The 16,242-nt window shown below is 37.4% G+C and overlaps 1 protein-coding gene across 1 annotated transcript in view; it reads left to right on the top strand.

The window, feature by feature from the left end:
* Positions 1–16,242, top strand: part of LOC143449814 (atrial natriuretic peptide receptor 1-like) — a 50,909-nt gene that overhangs the window by 5,559 nt on the left and 29,108 nt on the right. The window contains exons 4-11 of the mRNA XM_076950142.1: positions 5,744–5,871; positions 5,959–6,017; positions 6,585–6,769; positions 6,860–6,952; positions 7,308–7,428; positions 7,882–7,959; positions 9,613–9,789; positions 14,411–14,573. Coding sequence (XP_076806257.1) covers positions 5,744–5,871; positions 5,959–6,017; positions 6,585–6,769; positions 6,860–6,952; positions 7,308–7,428; positions 7,882–7,959; positions 9,613–9,789; positions 14,411–14,573 — 1,004 coding nt within the window. The remainder of the gene's footprint in view (positions 1–5,743; positions 5,872–5,958; positions 6,018–6,584; positions 6,770–6,859; positions 6,953–7,307; positions 7,429–7,881; positions 7,960–9,612; positions 9,790–14,410; positions 14,574–16,242) is intronic.

Here is a 16,242-nt window from a genome sequence, read left to right on the forward strand (position 1 = left end):
AGCCTACCTTGTTAACAATGAGATGGCTGAGCTCTGGAGGATCCCTACACCTCCTGGTGAAACAATCTCTGGAGATTTTACTCCAGAAGAGTTTGCCAGCGCCCTCCAGCTGCTAAAGTCTGGGAAAGCTCCAGGCCCTGATTCAATTTGCCCGGAGCTCATTATCCATGCCGGAGCTGCTTTAAATTCCTGGCTAAACAAGTTCTTGTCTTCCTGTTTACACACACTCAAGCTTCCGAAAATTTGGAGAAAAGCACTTGTGGCTGCCATCCCAAAGCCGATGAAGCCGATAGAGCAGAGGTGACGAACCTGCGGCCCGCCAAACAGTTTTGTGCGGCCCACCAAACGATTTGACAAACGCCCATACATGCAAGGCATATAGGACTTATAGGAATTAGGGTTGCCATACCGTCCGGAAAATTCCGGACATGTCCGGAATTTAGGGTTAAATTTTGCGTCCGGGAGACCAGCAGTCTTGAACGAAGCGTCCGGTGAGACCAGCAGTCTTGAACTTTCTTTCACCTGTTTCTAATCTTTGCGCAATGTGATATCAAAAGCTGTTAGCACAATTGAGTCGCAGCAGTATGTCTTCAATAGACTGCCGCACTCAATCGATGTATTTTTTGCGGCCGCGGGAGCAGCTAAAAATCTGCCAAATGAAGCGGTTGTGCTTGAATGCTAATTATTATGCAAAATGTTAAAAAAATTGTGCGGCCCGCTTGCTCAGCCGTAACTGACAAAGTGGCCCGCGTCATCGAATAGGTTCGTCACCCCTGCGATAGAGGATCCAAAGAGTTATCGACCAATTTCCCTTTTGTGTATCCCTTTCAAGATCCTGGAGAGACTGATCTACGCCTGTGTCAAACCTATTATAGGCCCACTGCTCCCTCAAGAGCAAGCTGGATTTCGACACGGAAGATCAACCGTGGACCAAGTTACTCTCTTGACTCAAGAAATCGAGGACAGCTTTTCGGCTAAGAAAAAAGCAGGTGCTGTGTTTGTCGATCTCACAGCTGCCTACGATACCGTTTGGCATCGCGGCCTTACCTCCCAGCTTTTGCGCCTACTGCCGGACAGGCACATGATTTCCCTAATCATGGAACTTGTCCGAAATCGCAGTTTCACCCTCATCACCGGTGATGGCACAAAAAGCAGATTGCGACGCCTGCGAAATGGTGTCCCACAGGGATCAGTCCTGGCTCCCCTCCTTTTCAACATCTATACGCACGACCTGCCAGAAGCAATTGCCAAAAAGTTTGCTTACGCTGATGATTTGGCAATTATGCATAGAGCAGAAAACTGGCAGGAGTTGGAGGGGTCCCTAACCCAGGATATGGCAACCATATCCACTTATCTCCAGAAATGGAAGCTGAAGCTCAGTGTAACCAAAACGGTGACGGCTGCCTTTCACCTTTACAACAAGAAGGCACAACGTGAGGTCAACATCACTGTTGATGGACGTCTTCTCCCTTTCACTGCCGAACCAACATACCTCGGCATAAAGCTGGATAGGGCACTCACGTTTCGTCGTCACCTGGAGTCACTTCGCAAAAAACTAACAACACGCGTTGGGCTTTTGAGACGACTGGCAGGATCTAGCTGGGGTGCTGGAGGTACAACACTTCGCACAGCTACCCTGGCTTTGGTCCACTCTGCCGCCGAGTACTGCACACCAGCTTGGTGTCGTAGTGCTCACACTCGTCTCATAGATAAGCCGATTAATGACGCTCTGCGCTTAGTGACTGGATGCCTGCGCCCCACACCAACAGACAACCTGTTTGTCCTAGCAGGTATCCACTCATCTGAGCTTCGCCGCAAGAGAGCCACACTGTATCTAGCACGCCGAGCACTGGAGCCTGGGCATCTTCTGCTTAACCGGCTCCTGTCTCCTCCACTTAGAGGACACCGGCAGCTTAAGTCGAGGCACCCATTTGTCTCTGCTGCATTGGACCAAGCTAAATCGCCTTCGAACTGGCGTTGGCCCCTTCCGCTCAACTATGCACGAATGGGGTATGGCTCCATCTGCGGCCTGTGAGTGTGGTGCAGAAGAGCAGACTGAAGACCACGTCATAACATCTTGTCCCAAATACCGCCATCCTTGTGGGAACCGTGGTCTGACAACAATGGATGAAAACCTGGTCAGCTGGCTAACAAACACCTGCCCTACAATATGAGGTTTTTGTTCCCTCTCTCAAGAAACTTAAAGAACCATCTACTCCACACGAAGAAGAAGATCAATTGGCTGGGGCGGTATTTTCAATTCCAAAATAACTTTTAAAGTTGTTAAATTAGCTTCAAAATATAATGAAAAAATATTAAATAAGTTTTGACTACAACAAGTCTTACATAATTTATGTCACACTCCATAGAAAACTCTGTGCAGCATTTTAAAATATCGTAGATAAACGTCCGGAAACGGTACCTCTTCTAAGAGTTTTGGTGTTTTATTCATTATTATGCTGTGTACATTGTTCAAGATTTAGGCTACGTTATTAACATACGTCGATGACATTTTTTGTTGACATCGAGAAACATGGTAGCGGAATGTAAAAGTGACGGTTGATGAAGAGGTTGAAGTACCACCAGTAGGACAAAGCGTAGGAAAGAATTAAGCACTGGTTGACTGTATGTAAAAGCAAAGAGATTGGGAAAAAAGCTATGGCTTTAGCCCAGCAAGGAGAAAGACTACTAAGATTAGCCGATTGGCTTGATACAAAAAAGGCAAAGCGACTGTTTTTGGAATTGCAAGGCAGGTGACAACTGAAAGGAATGAGGTGATGGAAGTGAAATCCGAAATGGTTTCATGAACCAAATCACTAACAAACTCAAGATAGGCTTTATTAAACTAATAATTCCTGTATCTATATAAATAAAGAATTGATAAATAATACGATAAAGTAATAAGTACAAGACTTTGTCATAATAAGCAAAGCAGTTAAATGCATTTTATAGGCTACTATAGTGCTATATGTTCCGAATGTAAAAAGAAATGTACTGCACTGAGTGAGATGTACACAAAAGCGCTAGCTGCTTCGGGCAAGAAGCACTTGGAATAATTGGTCAAGGAAGACCACAAATTATTATCATAGATGGTAACGGAAAAATTTTGGTGGAACCTAAAAACGTTAAATAAGGGTGGAAGGAATAAATGAAGCAGTTCCTTAATGCAGAGAATAAATGGAATGGTTTGTGTGAGGAGACATGTATCAAGAACGACAAAAACTCATGATAGAGTCAGGAGTGAAAAAGGCAAATGGAAAGTTGAAATGTGGGAAAGCTGATGGTCAAACTGGATTGGTTGGTGGGATTTTTAAGACAACAGGCGATATTAGAGTTAAGGCTATGATAGTGTTGTGTAATAAAAGGTTGTTTGAAGGAAATGTATCTAGTGACAGTGAGTTGAGTAAGCCTAACCTTGTATCCATATACAAGAAGAAACGCAATCCGCTCCGCTGTGGCTCATACCGAGCAGTAAAGCTTTTGGATTATGACATGAAAATTTTTTGGAGGGTGCTTGAGCGAAGCTTACACGAAATAATGGAAATTAATGCCATGCGGTTTAGTTTTATGCGTAGAAGGGGAACAACTGATCCTATTTTTCTTCTGAATAAGATTATAAAGTGAGGAGACTGTCTGGAAAGTAGTGGACTAAGGGTGAATGTGAGTAAATCTAAAGTACTGATGAGTGACAGAAATTATGGATTTGTGAAGAAGTGTGGCAAGTGGCGATGCTGACATGCGCTGTATGTGGTAAAAGTATTTCAACAAATTTAACACACAGAATGTTGTTGCTGGGCACACAAAAGGTGATCTGGTGTGAAACAACAATTGAGTGCAATATGAAATATGAGTTTATTTGTAGAATGTGTTGCAGAGGATGTGGAATGGTGCATGTTTACTTGGATATAAAAGATTGATGTTGCATAGAGAATGTAAATAGATTTTGTTATCTTGGGGTTGAGGACATGCTGAATAGTGGTGGTGGTGCGGAAAAAGCTTCCATTATAAGAGTGCAATGGACGGGGAATTGGGGCATGTTCTGAGGAAGAGTGATGAGGAACGGTTAAGAAAGTGCTTGGATTTGAAATCGGATGACAAAGGTAATAGCTGAAGGCCAAGGAAGAGATGGATGGGTGCATAGTTGAGAGCAACATGGCTGATTTTGGTTTGTCACATATATCACAGCAAAAAAACGTTATTACGTTGATAAATGCAACTGTTCGCAACAAACAAATGATACCTGATTGACCATGCGGTTTTTAAAATGCTTAGAAACAACAACTATTTATTGGCCGTGCAAAACTGCCAAGTATTCTATGCATAGGATAAGAGTAATGGTCGTTACACATGACTGGGAAATAGATTACAATTTAAGTTAACAGTAAAATTATTACTTATATTGGCGCTAAGTACTAACCTTGTTATAGCATGCTAAGCAAGAATACTACGCCCACTGATCATTAACAAGCAGCAGATAAAAGCGGTAAAACTTCGCCGGCTTCAAACGTGCAAGATATTAACCATATCAATTTCAACCAAAGCACATAAATAGTACCAGATTATTAAAACTTGTATCACAAAACATTCAGGAAAACGTACACAGAACACAGACATGTTGGCAAAAGTTGTTGATGTTCACGCGGACTTTCACGATTTATTACATGAAGCGATAATGAGAAAAAGTACAAAAGTTCAAAAGCGTTTTTCTTATTATTGTTGTATTCATACATATTTTTAAAAAGTTTTTTGTACAAGATAATTTGAAATATAGTACAAAATTCAAATACACTGTGAAATGGCAAATGAAATGGAAATAGTGCTTTGTTTACAGTTTAATTCGTTGCCAAATGATTGACTTTATTTTAATAGAGGTTCGTAAAAAATTAAAAATAAAGAAAGACTTTAAAGGATTTTCGACCCACAAGCTAGTGACAAAAATAGAAATACACAGTATCTTTTACCAACGAGGAAGCATGTTGTTTTGTTGAATCTTCTGCACCAATAAAACAAGACAAGAAAATTATCTTCATTCAGCTTGTTGTATTTATTTTGTTTATAAATAAGTGCCATATACACAAAGTAGAAAACAATACATACTACCCAGTGTACTTTATATTTTGAGTTTTGTTTGCAATTAAGTAAGTGCACTAAACCATTTCATCGAGTGACGGTATAGCACCGCTACTTTGGTTGCTTTCTCATAGCCTACTAACACAAGTGGACAGACTTTATAGGAAGTTTTTAATTTTGCCAGCTTGTTAATTAGAAATTTTCGAAATATCTGTAGTTAAATTCTCATTTTTCATCGTTATTCATACGTCTTCAACCGAAACTTACCTTTTAAACATGATTTAAATAGCTCAAAGGCCTATATACCGTAATGTTAAGGATGACAATCAAATTATAGAAGTGCAGCAATTAAGTGTTTCTTCTGTAATTTTCAGTATACCAGGTGTACTAGGTTTGGATATACAAAACAACCTCATGTACTCAGTTTTTAAAGAAGAAACAGACGGAATGCTAGGCATCGACTCAATACAGCTATACTACTTTGGCTTGGTTGTTCATCATAAGGATGTATATAACTTTGGCCATAAACATAGCTACTAAAATCAGCAGCTCCAAGAGAAGTGTTCTGAATTTTAAAGTCTATTGTCACTATCAGTTATCTCTGTGATGGTAATTATTGATTGTAAAAATCAGGAAGCAGAAATTGCGCTCAGTTTATACTTTTATTTTGCAGAAAAATGATAGCTTCTGCATTGAAGATGAAACTGACCGATGGATTCACTGGTGAAATATCTTTCGATTGTAATGCTAACATAAGAAACTTTGATTACGCCGTTTGGGATGTCATTACTGGACATGATAGTAAGCTTTCAAATTACATAGTACGCTACATCTATTGATTAACTGTCAGAAATTACCGCTTCACTGAGCATACTTTTTTCTATTCAGACCAATCACTGAACTTTAGCAAAGTAATGACGGTAGTTGCCCACAATTCAAGTTTCAAGGTATCATATTGTATAGGTATAGACTATGGTTTCAATATAAATCAAACGCAAACTGTAAAAACAAAAAAACATGGAGTCGTAAACTGGTTAAATTACAAAATGCTACTACTTTGATCTGGGACGTCAAAAATGACGGTACAGGAATATAACAGTAATTTACAGAAAATGACAATACTGGAAAATGATGGTAAGAAAATTAGTGTTTGTGCTAAAAATAAAGATACGGAAAATGGCAGTACTTGGAAATGGGGATATGTAAGAATGACGGTAACTGTTGTTATTTTTCCGAAAGTAAAACTATCTAAGTTTATTTATTGTTGATCACTTTTGAAATATTTAATTATTTATCGTTCGTGAATTCATTTTACATCTAAATCTTCGCAAAGCCATGCCAGGAAGCTAAATTTCTGAATCTCAAAGCCCGTGTATTTTTAATTTTTGTAAGGAAACACTGGTTACCATTCTATTTTAGTGCTGTCATTGTACTGTGTCTTTGTTTTATTTTCCGTCATTTTCCATAACCGTTTTTCCGTAATGTACTTTTTTATCATCCCTTTCGATCTATAGGTGCAACAAACACAACATATCACATGGTCATCTTTGGACATGCCATTACGAGATGACTGCTTTGAAGAATCATTCGATAATTGTACATCGTTAAAAGCTGGCCTTCTAACAAATACTTTCATAATAGCTGTCATTGTCTGTATCGGAGCATACGTGATTGGATACTTCATATATCTTTTTTTTAGGTTACTAATTTAATTAGTGGACATGAAACCTAAAATTGTTATTTGTAAGGTAGTTTCAACTGTATTTCGCAAAATTTTGTTCTTGTACAGAAAGAAAAAAGAATGGCACTCCTTGCTACGTGGTCCAAATAAGCTATTCCTAAATGACTCGGACATAAAGTTTGTAACGTCCGTTACGTCTAGGCAAGTGCAAACATTTTGTAACATATTTAATAATAGCTTAGTAGGCTATTGTAGGCCCTGAAAATTGAACGACCATTTTATTTCATAATTAAAACATTCCTGAAACGAACAACCTGCTTTTGAGACTATTTTTGATATGATTTACAAAAATTCAATAATTAATTTAACAAAATATAACTGTGTGTGCTCAGAAGTACTACAATAGAGTTATAACTGTAAGTAAAATATTACCTGAGCTTATTCTGTAATGTGTGTTCTATAGCTCTTCTATATGCCAGTTAGCTTTGAACTTCCAATTTAAAATTATTTAGTAGCTTTTTTAAACACTCCTTTCTGTTTCCATTGAAATCAACAGTCGACAATGTCTGGAAAATTACAATCGTGAACACTCTTCACAGTCTGTGCGTATTGACAGTCTGATGTCGTTTGCTGAGAATAATGCATCGGAAGTCAATAACACTATTGCCATATTGAGGGTAAGTTGCGGAAGACATTGAGTTTGATCTAGGGATATCCTTGTCCAAATATTTTAATTTCTTGCTTTGAATAACTCTAGATTAAATAATTTCAATAACGCTTTATTTTCGTTATTCTTGCTATTATTATTGCTGTTATTATTGCCGTTATTATTGTTGTTATTCATTCAATGTTATATATAATAGGTCACTATTTATTTACTATTTACTACTTACGTGAAGAAAAATCAAACCTACTGCAAAGCTTGTTTTCTTTCTTTTACTTTAGCTCTTACAAGTACCTTTAAAATTTCAAATATTACTTTAAAAAAATTAGTTAGAATAATAATCATATATTTTTATTGAATTTTACTCTGACGTGAACATCCCCATTATAGCCTATTGTAACATCAATCAGAAAAAATTACATTCCGTAAATTTCTAAAACAGTTTTAATTAAGTTATATTTTGTAGGGGGAATACGTTTTTCTAAAACGCGTAAATGAGCCAATCACAGAAGGAAAAAAAGCTTCACGGGAGATTTTGCGTCAAGTGGGTTTATTTACAATGCTTTGAAGGTTAAAAATAGTCACCCAGTCATATGCTGTACATCAGTTAACTTAATCTAGTGTTATTTGCTTGTATCTTCTCTATTTCTGTAAGACGTCGGTTAGGCCGCTGCTACATTGAGGTAAATGACCGAGGCACTTGTCTCCGTATATTTTCTGGAAATTTGGTGCTAAACATTTTTAGTGCTAAACTACATGCAACAACATACTTACCGGAAAATACTTGACATATTTGCCTCCGTAAAATTTTTATCATGACAATCGATCGGCCTTGCAGGGGTCACATAACAACGACATCGTCATTTGTATGCAAATAATAATTGTAAAGCTATACATCAGTGCCTTAACGCTGATGTTGTATGCCTTCCTTGACACGATTCGCAAACGTTTTTAAGTCCTCCCCAACATGGATTTGCCGTAATAAATAAAATGAATGAATCAATGAACCTAATCGCAGCTTGAGTAAATGCTAACAGGTATAGGCTAAATTACATTTATAAGTTGCTTATAATACCATTTGAGCGCAGGAGCAAGCCAGACCTCCTCTCCAGTTTTTTATTTTGGCATTTGAGCACAATGCGTACAATTGCTTTAGCAACCAAACGAGCGCTTGAGAGAAGGTTAGTACATTGAGACATACAACAGAATGAACCGATTATTATGGAAACACAAACGCAATTAGAACCGTATTTATTCAACAAGGTATAAAATGTAACCAAACTTTTTCTGACCAGGTAAGCTCCCCGCTTTAACGGCTAGTCAATCGGCCAGACTCTCTTATTTTTACGAGTCTTTCTTAAATAAAAACAAACGTCTTCTCTTTATTAAAACCTAACGTAGACTAACTCAACTCCACCAAAAACTTGCCAGCCGAGCAACCAACCAAAACACAGAATTAATCTTGGCCACATAGCAAGAAAATAAGCGCGGGGCGTTAATTACCAAATAGGCCTACAGGGGTAGTGCGGTGACGCGGAACAAGAAATAAACTAAAAAACCCTGCACGTGTAAATGGTAAAGAAGTGCGACAGTGCGAGAGAAGTTATGAAAACCGACAAGTATACGCAAGTACACATAAATGAAGTAATGAACAGCACCTATAGAAACAGATGACACACACATATTGGACTAAATTACTGTATAATATAATGCAGCAGAAAAACAGTGCACGCCCACACTAAGGTAAAAACTCCCTAACAGTTTACGGGGTAGTAAATATAAAACAAACACTAAGTAGTCATAAACAGCTTACACCGTAAACTAGTGCTTTACAAATTGGGTGTTACAACATTAAAATGCAGTGCTTGTGAAACAGGTGTGAAAAGATATTCTCGTGACATAAAACACGTAGCAAGTGTTGGATTAACTTGTGAGGAAAATGATAAATCAGCATTTAAAGTAAATGTGTTCTTATAAAACGTTTGTCATATAGCCTACGTGTAATATGAGATGGTAAGTGTACAAAAAACGCAAACTAAGTCACAATGGTAGGACAAATAAGAGTGAAAAACTTTGGAGACAGTTGTCTGACTACTCTGACTGGACTACATGAAAGTGTTACGAAAAAATAGATTATACGTTTATGACGGCTTGGGCTTTTTGAATCAAATATTGATTTCATGTTTTACATTTGTAGCTTCGGGAACTTCGACATGAAAATATATGTTGCTTTTATGGATATTATTCAAACCGGAAATTCCATTGCTTTGTTATGGAATATGGCCACAGAAAAAGCTTAAAGGAGCTCATTGCAAGCCAAGATTGGGAATTAAACTGGACATTTAAAATATCTTTACTTCATGACCTCGTTCTTGTACGTAGAATGTTTTGTGGATTGAACTACTATTGTTTAAAATACGCGATGATAGCGATAACACAAAAGCATTTCAATGTTGAAAGCCATTTGTTACCAGCTGTTACTGGAAAAGTAGCATATATCATAGTTAATATGGAAATGATTCGCTCTTGTTTATTTCTCTATAATTATTGATATATATAGGCCAAATTTATACTTATATATACAAGATAGGAGTTAAGCTAATTATTTTTATTGTTTAGTTTTGATTTCGCCAAATAACTGTTTATTACAGTATTTCTATATACTTGTATAGTAAAGAAGTGTGCATAGTTCCATTTAATTACCCATTAGTCATTAATAATTAATCATTTTACTGTTTTACTAAGCACACCGTTATTGACATTTTGTCAGTTTATTTAGCGTTAAGATCCATAGATTTATGTTGAAATATGACAGCAGTATGGTGGCCGACACGTAAAGACCGGTTTACACTGAACACGACGCAAACGACGCGAATTTTTTGCGTCTCACGGGCGAATAATAGATACACTTACACTTAACACGAAATACACAAACGAAAGGATTATGCCTAACAAAATACTTATTCGTTTTTAACCGTAAACGGCGTAAAGTATAGGCTAAGTGCCGCACTGTAGGCTACAGTGATAGTTTGGAAAAGTATAACTAAATAAAACTTGGAAACAAACGGCTTTGTGGAAAATCTATAAACAAAGAGGAATATTGTTTGCACTGCGGTTTATTATTTATTCATTAAACACACATTCAGATGACATGTCTTCGGGTTTTGGTCAAAGCAAAGCTGTTAATAGCATCATCGATGTCTATTTTTTCCAAAATTTCGTTTTCGATGCAGAGTACAGGGCCTTTTCTGGCCCATATACGAACGCAGTTGATTTTTTACTCTTTTAAGCACTGAAAATAAGCGCTCGCCCGAACAATTGGAAATCATCAGACAAAGATACATTCTTAACACAACAGCTAAGTTAGGAAATGCATACATGAACTCATTTTCATTTATAAATATAAACATTTTTAGATTTATAAATTTAGAACATTTTTACTGCATTCACTGTGAAAATAGTGCTGTTTTAGTAGTGCAGAAAAATGAATCATCTCATCAGGCAGTGATTTTTCTAGATCATCTGGATAATAGTGAAGCAATGTTTTAGCACTCTCTTCAATTTAGCAGCTAGACGTGGTGTTTAATTCCGCCAGAAACAAAAATCTTCTTTGAAAACGATCGTATATGCTGCATTTCGGAACTTAAAAGAAAAAAGAATTTGGTGAATTAAATTATCGGTAAATATGAATCTACTCTGAATCTGCTCGATGGATCAAGTGATGTTTCTTAGGATCCGCCTTCGCCATCCAATCGTACTTTTTTTCGCTTCTTTCTTGAAATTTCTTTAATATAGTGATGACAGCCACTTAGTACCTCACCCCTTTCTTCAAATTCTCGAAGTTGGGATCGTAATGTTTGAAAAAATTCATGTAGACCCAGAAGCGAATTCGCGGCCTTATTCAAAGTAATTTTGCTGTCCTGCAGCGCCTGACTAGTTTTATGAAAACGTTCCATTATGCACGTCCATAACTTGAGTAAAATACCCTTGGCTGTTTCTTTATTCTGTGATTGTTCTTCATTGTCTTCAGACAGTGCTTTAAAGACTTTAAGAACCGCTTGGTAACCTTTTCTTAGCGCAGGTATAGCATCATATCGCGCCTCCCAACGTGTGTCAGACAAAGGCTTAATTTGTTGGCAAGTGAAGTGGTTTCAGTACGTCAGTAAAGAGATTCCATCTGTGTGTTGAAGCTGAAAAGAACAGATAGAGACGCTGTACAAACATGACAAAATGCAGTGCCAATTGACAAGACTCAGCAGCACATTTTCCCACAAGATTCGATGAATGTGCTGCACAAGGAATGTATTCTGCAAGATGATTGTGTTCTTTTATTATAGCTTGATACCTCAATATTTTCCGCTCGTGTTAGAAGCGTTGTCATAAGATTACCCTCTGAGATCTTTCAAGCTGATTTCCTTGTTTTCTAAAAACTTTAAAAGAACATCAGCCAATCGATGACCAGTGTGCTCACGGATGGGCAGAAATTTGACAAATCGATCCACAGGACCATTCGGTAAAACATAGCGAAACACTATTGTTAGTTGGTTAATATTTGTGACGTCAGGTGTTGAATCCACTGACACTGAATAATACTTTGCTTGTTTTATTTCGGAAATAATAATATTTAAGACTTTCGTTGCAAGTACGTCAATAAATTCTCGCATACACTTGATGAGAAATATTAAACGTGATCTTTGCCTTTGTTCAATCGCTTTTGAATATGCTCAGCTAGAAAAGTATAGTATTCTGCCAATAACTCCAAAATTCCTAGGAAGTTACCATTTGGTGGAGAACCAATCAACTCGTTACTTCCGAGGAAGGCCAAACCTCTTGCTGACAGGAATGTTATCACGCTTACAATTCGAGCCAAAACTTTACACCAATACTTTCTGTCAGATTCTTTTTGTTCTTCAAAAACTTTGCAAATGCTCGAATTTTTTGCCCTTCGAGAGATGTATTTGGAAAGACAACACAAGTGCTTTTCAAAAGATTCGTGCTTGGCTAAGTCGCGTGGTGCTTGTTTCCAATCGTCGTACCCAGCTGATGCCAGCATGATTTTGTCAGAATCAAATGCAAAAAGTTTGCACAAAAAGCAGTAAAGTTTTTTTGTTGAAAGTGAATAGCACACAACCAGTCGCGTTTCACTTTTTACCATTCAGTTGTTCACGCCAGAATAAGGGCTTTGTACAATGCCGTTTGAATTTATCGCCGGTAATGCATGTCTCCGAAGTAGAAAAATCTGCATCAAGGTGTTGAAACTTTAAGGTTAGGACTTGGTAGCAGTAATCTCTCAACTGATCAGAAATTTCTCTCCAGCATCCAACATCCATTTCGTCTTCGGATTCGTTTTCCTTATGTGCTATGTTCTCAACAACATCAGATGAATCTACTTGTACGTTAGGTTCTGATGAAACAATTTTTGAATTTAGTTCTGCAATACAATCACTGGAAGTTGACGAACACAAAGCAGTTGCATTATTGGACTTTGATCATGATTTACTGCTTTTGGGTTCTCTTACATGAAAAAACCGGTCCCTTTTTTCGACTCTTTTCATTGTCCCTTTACTCTATTCGCATACGTTATCTTAGAGTCTTGCTTTTTCCTTCTTTACTGGACGTTTTTTGTATTTGCTTTGCTCGAAACCGTGTTGTTTGTGCATGTGGTTTCACCAGTGCATTTCTAGGGTAACACTTGCAACTATACATTATGAAGCGATTCATCAACGTCCACGTAATGTTACATACCTTTCAAACAAACTTATGTGTGAAGGTAAATTTAAACATCAGGCGGCTATGTAAGTTACAAAATCAAGTATGCAAAAAGTTTACTTAAAATTATCTGGGGTGCGCAGCAGCCGTGAAATACATTATACACAATTATATTAAAGCCATTCGGAAAGAACTTCTTCTGGCCCTCTAGTATACATACAGTACATATAGTATCGTATATATAGTACATATGTAGTATGTATATATCTGGGATTTACTCAGTCAGTGCGTGAGTCACAAACCGGAAAGGCTTTTTAATAGCCGGGTCTAGGGACGCCAAATTTTCAGAGAAGATGCAACTAAATACCGGAAAAATTATAAATATAATATAAATTTACTAAACTTTTTGCTATTACTCAAGGTACGTTGAGTCGATCTTGACAACTAAAATACTTGTAACACGGCGAGACATTCCTCTTTCCAACTATGTAATCATTTATTGTTTAGCTACGGCAACAAGCGAGGAAATCGAACGTATAGGAGCTTTACTCAGCTAAGCAAAACCCGCAAGCAGGCAGTGTTGCGACCTCCTAAATTTCAAACCACACGCTCTTGTGACGTTACAATTTCAAGTCTGACCGAATATGCGACGTATAGGCTAGGTCTAGGTAGTTGTCAATATGCGATGTGTAGGCTAATTCAACTACACGACGATATAGCCTACCTTGAGACAGCGCTTAACAACAACAACAATAAGCGGTGGAAATAACACCCTATATGGTTATGTTTCAAGATTGGTGGTTGGGCGTTAAATTTTTGAAAGTGGCTATCTCGCTGTACGTACAGATATATTACGTGACCCATTACGTACTCTTACAGGCCCAACGCGAAAACTAGCCTGAAATTTGTTGAACTTTTTGCTATTACTTATCGTCAGTTGGGTCGATCTCAACAATTGAAACATTTGTAAAACCACAAGGCATCATTCTTTTTAACTGCGAAATCGGTTTCCTTTTAAGTGAAGCAGGAAATAAAACGTTTTAAAAAAAAATTTAAAACTGAAAAAGCAAAAATATAAAATGTAACGTAAAAAGTTTTTTAAAAATTAACAAAATAAGTTAAAAGTAATAAATAAGCAGCAGAAGTAATGAAAATTTAGCAGAAAATGAAAAACCAAAACAAGTTTGCAATAAGAACAGCACGTGTCCTATGTTGTGTTATGATTATGAATTTACCGCGGTATACTTTGGAGATTTTATTTGAAATCGTGTCTAACTGTTTTGCAGGGCATGAAATATATTCATTCAAGTTCACTTGTTTGTCACGGACGTTTAAAATCGACTAACTGTATAGTGGATGGAAGATTCGTGTTAAAAATTACGGACTATGGTGTAAACAAAATCAGACGTTTGTCAGAACTGAATTCAGTGATGAAAGATGGACCGAAAGGTATGTATAGGCGGCTGTTGAATGAACTGTTTGGGTTTTTGTGGTCACATATTTCCGATTCATTATATTACGTGTAATCTGTCTTAATTTTTTGTTACTTGAAAATTGAGTTATTTCATTGTTATCTAATCTTAACTAAATTTAATAATTAAATTCATTGGCGACTCGTGAGTTTTCTATTTTCAAAATTTCGAGTTTTCCATCTTTTATACTTAACAATGAACATTTTGGACCCACTGTGATTTCTTTTTAAATTGCAAGCGTTTCAGGCGTCGGATTGTAACGATTTCAACAGGTAAATAGCATACGAATTACTTTACACGATCAAAAAAAATATTGAAAATATATCGCTTAGTTCTTATTTTGCAACGGTTTGAACCCTACGCATCGGTCTTGTTCCAAATGACGTCTAAATTACGTGGTCATCGAAGCATGGGACGTGACATGCATAAGACTTAGCGTAGTATCTGCAGTTCGTGTAATTAAAGTAATGCAGTTTCTAATTACTGCTAGTCTGTTGCTTTAAATTTTGCTTGAAATGCAACGCAAAATAACATGTGTTACGCGTCGCAGGTACCACGCAAACCTTGACGTCACATTACACGCTGACTACGTATCGTGACCTCATGTCAAGCAAAACTAATGCGTAGGATTAAAAGCAGTGAAAAATATAACCTAAGCCACATTTTTTCAATATTGTTTCTTTAGTGTGTGAAGAAATGCATATGCTACCCACCTGTCCAAAATCTTGACAAGTCGATGCCCAGAACGTTTGCAATTTAAAAAACAATCAAAGTGGGTCATAAATTTCCATTGTTAAGGATAAACGATCGAAAAATCTAGCCAGCCAAAACAAGCTGGCGCCCGTAACTCGGAAAGGGTATTTCCACTGTTAGATGTTCAACAAAGTTTTATATTGTGCTTGAGCAATAACACCGCATCGTACAGCAAAATTTACGTACATTTGCAATGACAACGACTATTCACCCTCTCACATTCAGTATATAGCCTACATATAGGCCTATCGCTTACGACCATCTCTGTTTCAAACATAGGTGTGGGGTGTGGCTAACCTAAGGAAAGCTTCAGTATGGGCTACCGAATATTCGCAGTTAATAATCTTGATTTTTTAAAGGTTGCACAGCCTTCAGGCCTAGGCCTATTGCATCTTTAAAATGAACACTAAAACAATCCTAGCCCACAAGTGAAAGGTATTGGTGCAGTAGCATGTAATTATGTCATCCAGCATCAGTACGACAGCACTGGGCTACCAGCAGTATTAACTGGTTGTTTCAAACCAGCAGGAAGCCAGGGCAGCCTTCGCGGTTCTGTACGATTTCGGGCTGCTAGTCCTGCAGCCTAAACCCCTAGCTATTTTGTTATCAACTTGCTAACGGGGAATTTCCCTACTGCGAGTTAAAGATAAACACCGAAGACAACCTCGGACCCCTTATTATGTACCGTAAAAAAGTTGCTGTCAAAACCTTCTTATTTTTTGCTGTGCAGTTGTCTGACAGCTGTTTTCACCAGGTAAACAAAAGTAAAAGAACTGTACTTCATTTAGTAAAACGTGATGAAAATGAATAATGTAAAACACGAGAGAGAACACACAAAATAAGTGAAAAAATTCATACAGCAACCATACGTAGCCCTAGTTTGGAAGAGAAAA

This window comes from Clavelina lepadiformis, chromosome 3, assembly GCF_947623445.1.
Source record: "Clavelina lepadiformis chromosome 3, kaClaLepa1.1, whole genome shotgun sequence".
Lineage (NCBI taxonomy): Eukaryota > Metazoa > Chordata > Ascidiacea > Aplousobranchia > Clavelinidae > Clavelina > Clavelina lepadiformis.